At 39.3% G+C, this 15,195-nt stretch overlaps 1 protein-coding gene across 1 annotated transcript in view; it reads right to left on the bottom strand.

Moving 5' to 3' along the window:
* Nucleotides 1-15,195, bottom strand: part of ZDHHC21 (zinc finger DHHC-type palmitoyltransferase 21) — a 53,729-nt gene that overhangs the window by 37,171 nt on the left and 1,363 nt on the right. The window contains exons 2-5 of the mRNA XM_065406942.1: nucleotides 12,774-12,975; nucleotides 9,554-9,652; nucleotides 6,063-6,174; nucleotides 3,471-3,609 (exon numbers count right to left, since the gene is read on the bottom strand). Coding sequence (XP_065263014.1) covers nucleotides 3,471-3,609; nucleotides 6,063-6,174; nucleotides 9,554-9,652; nucleotides 12,774-12,927 — 504 coding nt within the window. The 5' untranslated portion in view covers nucleotides 12,928-12,975. The remainder of the gene's footprint in view (nucleotides 1-3,470; nucleotides 3,610-6,062; nucleotides 6,175-9,553; nucleotides 9,653-12,773; nucleotides 12,976-15,195) is intronic.

Genomic DNA, 15,195 nt, shown 5'->3' with positions numbered 1-15,195 from the left:
ACAAAATACTACATAGTATTGTGTTCTTCTATACTATTAAAACAGCTTTATTTTTATCCCAATCTTATGTTTTTGTACCATGTATACCAAAGAATAAAAATAAAACAAAGTGAAGGCATGCAGCCAAAAATTTCACAAGTATTCTTAATGAGCCAGGAGAAAACTCTAATTCCAGATGGCCAATTTTTAAAAATGTATCCAGTGTTTGGATTTCATGGTAAATACATGCCCTTAAAGATTAAGGAAATGAAACCTCTTGATTAAAGCCAGAATTTCCACAAAGAGTGGCACTCATGAGAAAGGTAGAATGCACTCAGGTCTCTGGATTGCTATGGCGTTTCAAGGTTAATTGTGTGGGAAGATTAAAATAATTTTGCAAGTGGTTTGCTTAAATTCCTAACTAATTGTGACCAAGTCCTCTTGATGTTCCTGTTCTTCTGGGGCCCAAAGGGATGGATGTATGATTATGTGGCACACTTATGTGACCTGAAATCCTCAGCAACACTATCAGTAGGGCCCTACCAAATTCACAGCCATGAAAAATGCGTCACGGACTGTGAAATCTGGTCTCCCCCACGAAATCTGGTCTTTTGTGTACTTTTAACCAGCCTATTCTCTACAGATTTAATGGGGAGACCAGCGTTTCTCAAAATGGGGCTCCCTACCCAAAAGAAGGTTGGGGGGGGTGTCTCAAGGTTATTGTGTGTGTGGGAGGGGGGTGTCTCAGTATTGTCACCTTTACTTCTGCGCTGCCTTCAGAGCTGGGTAGCCAGAGAGTGGTGGCTGCAGGCCAGGTGCCCAGCTCTGAAGGCAGCGCCCCACCTGCAGCAGCACAGAAGTAAGGGTGACAATACCATACCATGCCACCCTTTCTTCTGCGCTGCTGCCTTCAGAGTTGGGTCAGGACCACTACAGTTACAGCACTGTGAAATTTCAGATTTTAATATCTGAAATCATGAAATTTATAAATTTTAAAATCCATTCACCGTGAAATTGACCAAAATGGACCATGAATTTGGTAGGGCCCCAACAATCAGAAATCAACCAAATGAGACTCTGATGTAATCTTCCAACCTGAAATATTGGCTGGATTCCCAAACAAATTATATTTATTTTTCCTTTCTTTAATTTCAGCCACCAATCCTGCAGATGAAAAACAAAAAAGAGCTAAAGACTATCCACTCAATACTAGCCTTCTGAAAGCAAATCTGAAACAATTAGTAACAGGCGACACCTGCAGTCTCTATTAAACAAATGTATAGAAAATGTCAATTTGTTTACTTCTTTGTACCATATGACACAACATAGGGCACCAGGGACTCAATTTTAAAAAAAGTATGTGCCTGACAAATATCCTGATTCCACATCTGGGCACTTTATTCGTCACACAGGTGAGTAAAAACATGCTTTTTTGAGGCTCTGTGATGATTTAAGACCCTAAACGTGGGATCTTGATGTGTTATTTAGGCAATCACATGAAACTAGACTATGATTATTGTATAGTCTGTCTATATATGTCTGCCTTCTAGTCTGCCACATTGACTGTATATAGATGCATAAATATTAAGGATAAACACCTTTCCATTCATGTGCAGAAAAAACAGATTGGAATTTATTAATACATTTAATATACTGAAGTACACATGCATTTGATAATATTCTTAGAAAACTAAAATAAAAAGAGAGATCTGCTCATTTTAAGACAGATAATTCTTAAAAGTTATACTGTCATTGTTGGGAGGCCTGAACATGGCAAAATTTACGTAATTTACCATTACCCTGCCTCACCCCAAAAAAAAAACAAATAGTTTTCCTTTAAAAAGCAAATCCAAGATCTGAGTACATCAACTAAGTAGACTGCAATTACTTAACGGAAATTAAATAATTAAATTAAAATATTTTGTTGACAGCATTTAAAGGGGTCCTATATATATATATATGGAGGATATACTCAAAACAATTAAAATACATTGTCAGATACATGTCAAGAGTAAATTGTCTGCACCATTCAAAGATTTTACCCTAGGAAAAGAAATTCACTTTACTACATTGTAAGGGCCAATTCTGCAGTTCATATGATTATACAGCACTCTCTCTGAAGTCAATGGGAATTCTGTATGTATGAGGCCTTAAGTGAGTATGCATTTAATTGGTATAGCAGACTGGTGTACTGATTATAACTGCATTTGCTTTTGTAATATAAAATAAGTGTTATGTTAAAGCACCCTTCAATAATTTATTAACAACATTCTTAAATATAGGGGCAGATCCACAGCTGGTGTAAGTTGTCAGAGCTCTTTCGACTTCAATGGAACTACAGCAATTTACTCCAGCTGAGGCCACCACAACACCTGTGTCAGATAGCTAAACATTAAACCCATTTTACAGATAACGAAGTGACCCAGTAAAACTGAAGATATTCTCTAAGCATTCTACAGTTTAGGGAATGAGTTTTATTCATTTTATTCATTTAGAAAAGCATCTACTATCCAGAAACAAGGCTATATGAGCAGAGGAGACAAGTAACTAGCTCCATATAATCACTGAAACCTTAAGAATTTTAAAGCATTTGAACTTAAACAAGTGTATTCATGTCTGTGACAGAAAATCCAATTTGATTAATTTAGTTTAAGACTGAAAATCTATTTTGAGAGAACACCCACAATTATATTATAAATAAGGCAAAATATTTTCAGAGTGATCTGCAAAAAACCAACACATTTCAGTAGAAAGTACTGAATGTTCCCAGCAGTAAGAGGGGCATTTCAACATGTTAATAACTTACGCTTAGCACATTTTACCCCTTCTTGCATGTCCAAAGAGTACCGCTCCCCATATTTGCCAGCTGCTATCTGATGCTTCACCTCTGCATGTACTTCACTAAGGACATCACATCACCATAGATCAACATGGAAGTATACAAGATGCTTATAAAGGTAAGTCCCATTCTTTTCTGGTACTGTGCCTCTTTCAGAAAGTTTAATATTCTTATGTTTTACCATTTAGGATACAAAATAAGATAAAATTTTAAGTTTTCATGACAGGTACTTTGGACGGAAAAGGTACATATTAAGTAAATTATCTTATGCGTGGACTCCCCCACATAGCAAGTGTAGGAGAGGCATTTCAACAAACTCAGAAGTTACTTAGGAAAAAAAAAATCTAACATTTGCAAATCACTTTTAAAGAAGTCTAATTGTTTTTGTCCCTGTTTTACAAGGCTTCCATAACAACTAAAATCTTGTTTGTATCTAGGAGACAATCTGCTCCTCTTCACTATGGTTATTCCTTTACTTACCAGGAGAGTATTTGCTCATTTGTAAATATCAGCCTTGATTCTCCCTACTCTAGTATTTATTATCATGTGTACATAAAACAGAAATTTTTGGGCTTTTAGATTTCAGAATAAATTGCATTACAATTGCAATAGTAAATATTAACCATATTTTATGTAAGGATAAGATTCTTACCCAGTTAACTTTTTTCAGAGGTAGAAAATAATAGTAGTGGCAGAAATCAAGTATCAATGTATAGGAACTAAGAAGCTGAGTGTAGAAACATAGCTGCAGAAACAGCCAATGATTGTCTTCACCAACACAATTGTTAATCCTGCAGCAAAACAAAGCAAATATACAAGGCTTTTTAAATGTTATAGTTAGGCATGATGAGTACCAAAGACAAAACAACTTAATTTATTTATAAATGCACTGCTAGATACAGTAATGTATAGGCCACATGCAACTACAAGTGAATACCCACAGCATCCATTCTACAGAATGATGTGGCTTCTCTATTAAAGCAATGGCAACCCTGCTTGTAGTTTAAAATTTGCCTGCATTTTAATTTGGTGCATAGGGAATTTCTCTTTGTTAAAATACAAATTTAATAGTAAGCTCTTCAGGGCAGGAAACATGTTTATCTTTCTGTTTGTACAGCACCTGGCACAAGGGGGCCCTGATCCTGATCTGAGAGCATTAAAACAATATTTAAAAAAAAAAAAAAAAGAGTCTTGGTTGTTTCTCAAAGTACAGAATTGTATTAGATGATTATGTTCATATTTCAGGTTTCCACATATACTGATCACGTAGAATGGTATATGCTTCTTCTGAAGAGACTCAGAATGAAAAAACCTCTTTTTGCCTTAAACACCAAAGGCGTTGCGATTTTGAAAACATTTCAAAATTATAAAACAACCTGCAAAAATGTCACAGCAATTCATATTTTTCTACCACTTACTAACACTGATTACAATCTAAAGTGATACAAAATTGACTTTTGTTCTATATAAATTTACATAAATTCAATTCAGAAAGTGGAAAATTGGGAATGCAAATACTATACATATTGATAAATGCTGGATTAGGGAGCAGTCCACTGACAGGCAAAAAAAAATCTCAAATATGCAAGAGAAAGGTTGGAGGAAGGAGAGGCGTGACACCCAACAAAACAAGAGTATCTCCCAACTTCCTTATCAAAACGGTTTCAAATAATCCTGACAGTTCAGATATTTCAACTTTCCTAATTAACCCTTTCAGCAATCTAGGCCTAGTCTATGCTACAAAAGTTTTACTCGTATAAATACATCAGTTAGGAGTGTGATTTGCTTTTTAATTATACTGGTATAAAGCCTAGTATAGATACAGTTATACTGGTATAAAAGGTGCCGTATACCGATATAGCTTATCTTACTTCCCAAACCAGATAGAAGTTATAGTGGTAGAAGCAGTGGTGTAGCTAGGCTAGGAAAACTGGATGGACCCCGCTTTTGGGTGGGCGAGCAATAACGGGGGGCCACCTCCCCGTACGGGGATTATGGTTTTGTGGGCCCTGGGCCAGGACAAGTGGGGGTCCTCCCCACCCCTTCTTCCTGCAGTCCCTGTGCGCTCCTGCCAGGGAAATGGGGTTGAGGCACAGGGGCTTGCCCCGCTCTGCCCGCCCGCTGGGGAGCGGGGTCCGGGCACGGGGGCTTTCCCCGCTCCGCCCGCCAGCGGGGTCCGGGCGCCATTTGGGTGGGCCTGGATGGTTAGTGGGTGGGCCATGGCTACACCCCTGGGTAGAAGTACTTTTCTATTGGTATAACTGTATCAACAATAGAGGGTGGGAGGAGGGGTTGCTGCTTTAACTATACCGATAGTTAGAGAAACTTTCTAGTGTAGACAAGCTTCTAAGGCCAGGTCTACACCAAAAAGTTAGGCTGACCTAGCTATGTTGCAAAGGGGTGTGAAAAATCCACACATTAAACAATGTAGTCAAGCTCACCTAACTCCCAGCGCAGACAGCATCAGGTTGACAGAAGAATACTGCCTCTCGGGGAGGTGGATTAACTACAGTGACAGGAGACTCATTATAGTTAATATAGGATAAGGAGTGTCCACATTGATGTGCTGCAGTGTTTCTAGTGAAGACACAGCCTAATCCATACATTGACTCTAATGAGAATTGGAGCAAGCCCATAGATAGCTAACAAATTAACTACCACCACAAAATATTCAAACTGTTTTGGTTATTTCTTTTTTTTTTTTTTAAGTCATCCCCTGACGCTTTAAACTTTTAATTTGTAGCACAAACATGAGAAAATGCAAAACAAGCTTTTATATTTCAGTTCAGTTGAAAGCAAATTATCTCACCATCTCACAAAACTAAATTGTGAATATCTGATTTATATGTCGAGAAGCTGCTCAGCTCTCGCAATTTTGTTTTTTAAAGTTGCATTTCCCAACATTAAACATTTCTTTCATCAAAATTTGTGAAAGTTCCAGGAGCATCTCACATTGGCAAACAGCAGCATGACAGAACAATAACGATTACATGTTACATAGCAAACAATTCTCACTATCAATGTTTGATTGCAGGCACAGGTACATCACAATGAAAATCCTATCTACCCTCCTGGACTAGATACCTTTAATGATGAAGTATTACCGTCAGAAAGAGAATGCTTCAATAAAATTGTACTGTAGTAAAAGTACCCTGAACAATCAAAAACTGCAATTTAAACAAACAGTAAATAAGGAAATTTTCTGTGGAGCAAGAACTTATTGAATCAATGGATCCAGTCTTACCACGGACAGTGGTGATCCATCCTTCTAACACAGTGTCCACAGCGACTGCAGTGATGGGATCGCTTTGGTCTCATCATATTACATTTATTACATAGTTCCCAAAATTCTCGTTCTAGAGAGAAAATTGAAACCAGGTTAAATAAAAATGAATGTCTGCTGAAGTGGCACTAGTTTTCAGATATCACCAGTTACACATGCTTGAGCTTCTGGAAAAAATATATTCTTCCTACAGAAATCAGCATGCAAGAACCCTCTCCCCAACTCTTCTCTCAACTCCTGTAGGATGGTTGGCATACCTCTACCATTGTGGGCTGATTTTTACTCCTAATCCCCATCTCTCCCTACTATTTTTAAGAGTCACCAACACAACATGAAACTCTTGGCTAGGAACAAGGCAGGAACTGGGAAATAAAGAATTTTTGTGTTTCTAAAACTATTCTCAGTTCCACTTGGATTGCTTTTTTTCTAGCACACATAACCAACAGTGTTAGCTCTAAAGCTCAGCCAGAGTATCAAATCCCACTGCCATCCCCAGCTCGATCCGAAAGAATTGACCAGTAAAATAATAAAATACAAAATAGATTTCTGAAAGGTCTTCCACCTCAGGATCTCAATGTGCTTTAAACATTAAACAAACATCATAACATCCAACAAGTAGGAATTTTATAGAGGAGGGACCCAGAGGACAGAGACGGTGTCCACTAAGTTTGGGAGCTAAACTTGAGATACCTAGGGACTGATTTTCAGAGGTACTGAGCTCCCACAACTCCAGCTGAAGTTAACATGAGCTAACATTGCTAGGCATTTCTGAAAATACAGATATTATTTGCCTCAAGTTGGGTATCTAAAACCAGTGGACACTTCTGAAAATTTAGGCCTCAGAAAGCTGGTGAAGATCACATTGTTTCTAGGATGAAAACACACTGAGACCTTAGTGCTGTCAGTCATTTAAAATGTATTTTACTTAATTTTTTTTAAAAGGAGTGCAGTAAAGGTGCTATGATTCCTATTTGTAACAAGTGCCATCATCTTTTTTATTTTTAATCTGAGAAAAATCAAAACTTATAAAAGGAAAGCTACACCAGTTTTCATTGCAATGCATTCTGAAAGTTTACATGAGGAAATGTTTTTCACTATAATAAATGATGTATGGAACAAATTTTAAAATTCAATTTGACACTTCTTGAGCCTCCTGCTGGCAGCTCCCAGCTTTCCCATTTTGCAGAAAAATGACATTTGCACACTGGTAGTACAGAAGCCCAATACCCAAGATCACTAAACTAGTAATAATGCCAGATGGAAACTGATTTACAATCTGTTCCCATAAAGCCAGTGTCACAAAGGTGTCACTCTTTAATAAGACAGCTACTGTTAACAGGAGGCTCGGAAACACCCGAAGCTAGTTTTCAAATATAAGTTACACTAAGCAAAAAATGTATCTCACCATATCAACCTGCACAATACCACAGTGCTGAAGTGAAGCTTAAATATGATTTTTTGGTCTCAGTCCTGTCACTAATGGGACTAGATGCAAAAACATGCTCACAATTGTCCCTAATTGCCCACTTGTCAGCAGTATCCGCAGAGCTCACTAAATGAATGAGGCATGGAGAATGAACCAACCTCTCAGTTGATGGAAATGACTGTAATGTCTCAGCATGCTCCCTGGGCTAAGAACAACTATGCCTTCCTCTCACTATGGAAAAGGGTGGTGATGGTGGTACAGGCTCAATTGGGAAGCATGGCATTTAGAGGTTGGAAGCCCAATGCCAGCAGAAATGCTAAGACTTAAAGCAAACATACCAGGACACCAAAGATAGGAACCTGCAAGTCCAGTGCTAGATAGACTACTTATCCATTCCACGAGAAACTGGACGTGATATTTAGCAAAGGTCCCACCAACAAGCTAAACATGGAACTAGACAGCAGCAGAGCTCTTGGAGACAAGACAATGACAAGACCTCTGACAACCAGGAGAACCCAAACCTGGAGAAGAAGTGGCAGCCCCTACCAGTCAGGAACAGCAGATCCAGGAGCATGAGCAACAGCACCCTGAGGCAGAGAAAGGGAACGAGCAAGCTTCACCATCATTGCCTGCCGTCTCCATCATCTTCTGGGACCCCAGAAATTTCTACCTAATCCTGAAATATGTCCTAATCTGACTAGGCTTTTAGAGAGGGATCCAGATGACATCACCACCTCCAGTTAAATCTGGAATACCACCTGGGATGTGAGACTTTGCCACCCTGCCTCCCGCAATGTGTCCTTTTCCTTCCCCATTTTGTTTCTTCTCTTTCCTCTCTCTCTTATTTTAATTTCTGTCTAATAAGAGTCTGGCTTAGCCAGCCAAGACTGTATATTTTGCAAGCCTGTGACCAGAAAGAGGGAGCTGAAAGCAATGCCCTAAACAGACCAATGGTAGAACAAGTTTGCTAGATCTCAGAGTTGCTGATAAAACCATGTGCCATCCCTGTGTTTCTTCAGCAGTGAGGTTGCAAGTGAGAGTCAACACAGAGACTGAAGCTCCATCTTTGCTCTTTTTATCTCTCCCCTTTTGTGTGTTTGTCTTGTTTTGTTTTCTAGGAAACGGGATCAGACTTCAGGAACAGCAGCTCTAGCCCATCTCAACTAACTTCTTTTCTTTTCCCCAAAAGGACCTTATTAACGTCTTTAGTACCATTTAAGAGATTGACAAAAAAAGGGTTTTTTCTTTCTAAAAACTCTCCACAGCCAAAGTAAAATGGAATAAGAAATGTTGTTAAAATGACAGCCTTACTTAATACTTCACATTTCAAATGCTTTAACAGTCTGTCCTTCTTTTTCTTTAATAAAAAGTTTAAAAGGATTTTTAATGGTGAGTTTGCCATAGTACTAAGCAGACAAAGGTCTCTGTATACCAAACCGTGTTTAAAACTGCTTAATGTTGGACAGTTTCAGGGTCAAGTTAACACCTTTAGCTCTTTGGGGCCATATATTCCACCAACATTAATGCCACAACACCGTTAGTGTCATATTACTAGAGAGAAGAGCTCCACTTTGGCCTCTGGGGAAAAAAAGAGTTAAGTTTTTTTTAAAATCCTCACATACATTTTTCCAAACCAGTTGATAATGATGTCCAAAAATCTCCCGTAGTGATCCACCAAGGCCTACATCACCAGAGAGTAGTATCCCTTCCTGCAAATGGGCTATGCAGATTGATGGAGTAGCACAGACAGGTACTTAGGTACTGTTCAGGAACCTTAACTATTCAGAGCAGTCAATGATATCCAGCACACTGGCCATCTCAATCACATGCCCTTGCAACACAGTGTAGGACCTTGCTCACCTCTATCACAACAGCACCTACACTAGATTTACCAAACCCGATTTGGTTTTCAAGAGAGTGGTTGCAAACAAGGGTAGTAAGCTTCCAACAACTATTAAAACTAATATTAGAGATTATGCTAAGCAACCAACATTGTATTATTTAGAAACATCTTGCAATATAGTACCTGTGAGTGGTATCTTTGGCCTTTCAGGTAGTTTTCCTGGATCAGCTATGGAGGCTCTCAATAACGAAACTATACAAAACAATGAGACTAAGTAGTAGCCTGAAAAATAAATACATAAGTATTCAGAATATTACATCAACTGTATCTTTGGCCAAAGATTGCATGGCGTAATGTGTCACATTTTAATCAGTTCCACCATAGCAAAAGATTACTTTATAGGAATGAGGCAAGACAACAGAAAATTGCAGAAAAAAGGAAGCTGCAATAATTGGCATATTTGAAAAGTAAATCTGATTTAAACTAACATAGCTTAATTAACACATGTAAACCAGCATTCCATTTATGCATATAAATATTTCATACATATATTACACATAAAAAACAACATTAAAAGAACATATTAAGATTGCAAAGTCAAACACACAAAAGTTAGGAAATACCACAATTAAGGTTGCCTATAAACATCTAATTGGGCTCTTTGTACATATGCATTATGATAGTCTTTAATTACATGATTGCATAACATTTTTTCCACAGGACTGCTGCCTCATTCAACACACAAAATGAACAGTGCTCACTGAACGAGCAGCAATATTTTGTTTTCTCCTTCTTGTTCAATATGTGGGCGCATGTCTCATTTACTGCACGCTATTCAAACACTACTCCAAAGCCAGAATTATTAGCTTCTTCATCAGTTTTTCTAATGGTGCTCATCATTATGGCATAGAAGTGCATCACAAACATTAATTTATTTTCACGACTCCGGTGAGATAAAGGGGTATTATACCCATTTTACAGATGGGGGACTGAGATAGAGAGCAATTAAGGTCAAAAGTATCCACTAATTTTGGGTGTCCAAACTGAGACACCTAGGACCTGATTTTTCAGAGTACAGTACTTAGCATTATATAGCACTTTGTGTGTTCAAAGCATAACTTCCATTTACTTCAGCTGCAGTTGTGAGTGTTCAGCACTTCTTCAAATCAGATTCCAGGGCCTCAAGTCAGGCACCAAAAAAAAAAAAAAAAAAAGGAACACACATTTAGGGTATGTCTACACCCAGCCGCTAGTTCGGCGGCTGGGAATCGAAGTTCTGGGTTCGACTTATCGCGTCTTGTCTGGACGCGATAAGTCGAACCAGGAAGTGATCGCCGTCGACTGCGGTACTCCAGCTAGACGAGAGGAGTACCGCGGCGTCGACGGGGGAACCGCGGCGTCGACGGGGGAGCCTGCCTGCCGCGTGTGGACTGAGGTAAGTTCGAACTAAGATACTTCGAACTTCAGCTACGTTATTCACGTAGCTGAAGTTGCGTACCTTAGTTCGAATTGGGGGGTAAGTGTAGACCAAGCCTTAGTGACTTACCTAGCATCACACAGGAATTCTGTGACAGAAACAGGGATACAATCCAGTTATCCAGGGCAGCATTCTACTGCCTTAAACCACGAGACCATCTTTTCACTTCCTGCAGTCCCCTGCTTCATTCACTACATACCTTCCAATTTCTGCAACAAATGAAGCTGGGTTCCTACAGCCCACAGCCTCCTTACACAACCCATCATGGGCATTGAATGAGGCAGGAGTGGAAACAATCATGTAACTTTTTAAGTATATGATCATATATTATAATTCATACACACAGGGGACTGAATCAAGGTTGCATAGACAACCTTAATTCTAAGTTGCTTTTGAGTACTTGGCTTTGCAACCTTAATGCTTTTAAAATAGTTGTGTGTGATTTCCTAGGTTTTTAAAACAATTAATTGAAAAAAAAAAAATCTCCTTGTGTGCCATCATATTGACATCATATGGCTCATCGGCAGGGTTGAAGCCTTTATCTCCACCTTGCAGACGTCTGGCACTGGAGCAACTGAGAGCAGAAGTAGGTTCTCTCCGTGGGCCTGCATTAGAGGGAGATGAATCACTTTGCCAGTGGGTTTCCACAGATATGTGTTGATTTCAGAGGAACAGTGAAATTCTGGAATCCGGGGTTTCATTCCAGTCTTTTGAGGGGAGTGTGCTTTAGTGGACACAGACTTTTCTTCCTATGCCCCTCTCCCCTCAAAGCTTGACCTCTTCTGCTCCCTCCCCTCCAACCTGTCACTGTCCAAGTCCCATCTCTTCCCCATCCCTGGCTCCTCGTCCCAGTGCCATTCTCCTCATATAGCCAGCCTGAGTTAGCACAACTCATTAACTGCTAATATGACCACTCTGCAGTGTTGACACAGACTAGCTCCACCTGATTGCTGCTAGTCCTCCAATGTCTTCCCACAATTCCACCATATCCCCAGATGGGACAGGGAAATTCTCCTACAATTCACTGGGAAATAATTCATAGAATAGCTCAGCTTACTGCACTGCAAAGAACTATGGGATGTGCATAGGGTTACCAACTCTGACTGAAGCTATTCCAGACTCCCCCCCACCCCCCCACACACGACAATGTCATTTTCTTAAAATATCCTATTAAAATCTCTTGGACTGCTTTCAATAGTCACCGGGAGATCAATGCCGATTCTGGGAGACTCCAGATCAATCCTGGAGGGTTGGTAACCCTAGTTGTGCCCCTGAAGTCTTAAGTGCCACACAGGAGTGAGTGCTGTGCCACTGTGTATGCAGCAGCTTGAATGTTATTTCAAAGTGTAGCTGCTCTCACCAGCACAAGGCTAACTTGAGAGGAGTAGCTCAAGTGTAGAAAACTTAACTGCAGTGAAAATATACCCAAATACACCCACAATCCCCTGTCCCAGCATCAGCTGCTGATGCGAATATGGGATATATTGTATACCTGCTCAGCTTTTCCTGATACTGATATACACTCATGCAGATTAGTAGGTACAGACTGGCCACAGGATTCACACATGCTGTGTTGGGGAAAAAATGCAGATATATGGACATACTGAATTGTGTCAAATGCGTGTGTCAAAGCCCAATTACAGTTAGCATGTCCCTGTCTGTAGTTAGGGCTTTAATCTGAAGTAATACCAAAATAAGCTATTTCAGGTTTATTGTATTTCAAAAATAAGGAGGAAGCTGGATTTTTAAGAATCAGCATTAAGACCAATTTTTGTTGGCTTGCTCTCCTTCTTCCCTGGAATTCTGGAACTTGATACTACATAGGTCAGAGTAGGTTCTATTGCCCACAGGTACCTTTTTTTTTATTTTGTTTTGTTTTGTTTTTAAACTAGCTAAGAGAGAGAGATTGGGCTCAATGCAACTTACACAATATCGCTGCAGCTGAAGTATGTCCCTCTTCATAGTGAGGAAAGAGGATAATTTGGGGAATAAAGAGTGTGTTGTAAAGCCAGACGAAGATAATCATGCCCATGCAGCACCACCCCTGCGGGTCAATCACAAAATGAATTTGTAGTCCCATTGTACATTATCTGAAGGCAGCTTGCCACGCAGGGAAAAAACAATGATCCTAAAAAAAAAAAAAAAGAAAAACAAAAACAACCCCCCCGCCCAGTAAGTTGAAGTAGTAACATGAAAGCTTCATCGCTGGTTATTAGAAAGTTAATAAATACTGGTAAAATGTTCCCTGTACTTCCAGTAGCGTAACTGTTATTTGGTTCATGTGCACAGATTTGGAAACCAGGTGAAAGTTTCTAAATGTTTCGAAGCCTCATGCACAGAGTTCATGCACTACCATGGGATATACACTTATGGTTTCTTTTTCACTGTAAACATCTCATTGTCTATTGCTTAACTTTTACCATGAAGATGAGTGAAGAGACAAAAGATATAAAACCTGAAGAGGACTTCAAATGCAAGTGAAAATAGGTGCATTTACAAAGATAATCAGCCAACCAATGATTTTAGGAAAACTCAGCAGAGACAGCATAGGGATTGGTTAACATAAAAAAGAATGTTGATTTTTTTCTCTCTCTCTTTTAAAACTGAGCCAACTAGATGGATGTGGGGCTATCACAAATAGCACACAAGGTTCTCTTTACCTACTTATGTCTCATTCCATCCTACTGTGCCACCCAAATTTTGAAAGATTATTTATATTCAATCTATTTGAAAATTAAATCCTCACATACTTCTGTAGCAATCTGCTGTTGAAGCTCTTCACTGATCATGTATCCTCTTTTTCAAATGCTGAAAGCGGAAGAAATTGCACTTTCATAAACATTTTGCCCGCTAAAAGGGGTCACAGCATCATGCCAAAAATTATTTATATGGCAAATAGGTCAGTCACAATGTGATCTCCTAGCCCCTTTGCTCACCCCTAATTCACATCAAATTAATGATTTACAACACAATCACAACCCTTGTGAAATCATCCCGCAGGTCACTTGCCAGAACAGTGATTGCAGGTTTTTATTTTTTTTTTGGAAGTGAAGGAGCTATTGAGAGGAGGACAAGAGTGCCTTCCCTTCCTCTCACTTCCTTCCTCCCTCTACTGCAAAGCTCCTGAAATCTAAGGGTTTGTCTACACTACCAGCCGGATCGATGGGCAGCAATCGATCTAGCGGGGGTCAATTTATCGTGTCTAGTATAGACGAATAAATCGACCACCGATCGCACTAGGGTCAACTCTGGTACTCCACCTCAATGAGAAGCGCAAGGGTCTCCCGTCAACACACTGCAGTGAAGACACCGTGGTAAGTATATCTAAGTACGTAACTGAAGTTGCGTAACTTAGATCAATCCCCCCCCCCCCCCAGTAGTGTAGACCAGACCTAAGAGAGAGAGACTCCCTCATCCTAGAACTCACTCCCCATGTCAGTTGGGCAAAATCCCAATCTTCTGATTTACATAGTGCCCTAAAAGCCATCCTTTTATTCAAGCTTCTCTTTTTGGCAGATAGCAGGGTGAAGAGATGAGGTTATATTGTAGTTTATGGGGAGACAGGAGATAAAAGTTTGAATGACATTTGTAAGCCAGTTATTTTATACATATCAGAACTGTAGAAATCCAAAGTGGATTGGATGATCTCTTTTTCCATCTCATTACTAAAGCAGAAATGTTTACCTAACACCTGTTTTTGAGTGTTTTTTTGTAATCTAATTTTAACGTCCCAAGTGATGGGGCTTCAAGCACTCCAGAGCCCAATTCATTTCACTGTCATGATGTTTTTCACATATTTCCTCAATTTCTATCCCCCCTCAGTGTCTAGCAAGATATTTCAGTATTTTTACCCTCTTATGTCTCTCAGACAAGCTACACATATTTAAAATGTTAATCTTTCATAAACTCATGTTCATTCTTTTTTCTTTTCCTTGAATACGATGCAGTACTGAAAACAAAATTTTATATGTGGTTGCATCAGAACTATATAGAGAAAGTTTACTACCTCTATATTCACTGAGAGGATGCCATTGCATAAACAGCTTAATACTGCAACAGATTTCATTGCTGTCACATTACACTACACTCATGTCCAATTTGCTGTCCAACATCATTAGTTCTTGAGTTTTATTATTTCCTAGGTTTTCCAGCTCCAAGCAAGTGTGTTTCAGATTACCCTCCATGCCTACTGATTTGCATTTTTTCCAACTTCAGTCTCATTTTGTTGTTTTCCACCCATGTCTCCAATACCTCTACATCTAGGTTCTTTTCCATTGTTTGTCTTGTCCTTGCTGGCATTCACAACTCCTCAATTTAGCATTATTTATAAATTTCATTAACGTCTTTT

Source organism: Emys orbicularis, chromosome 6, assembly GCF_028017835.1.
Source record: "Emys orbicularis isolate rEmyOrb1 chromosome 6, rEmyOrb1.hap1, whole genome shotgun sequence".
Classification (NCBI taxonomy): Eukaryota; Metazoa; Chordata; order Testudines; family Emydidae; genus Emys; species Emys orbicularis.
The sequence above is the reverse complement of the archived record's forward strand: the minus strand, read 5'-3'. Positions and strand labels throughout refer to the sequence as shown.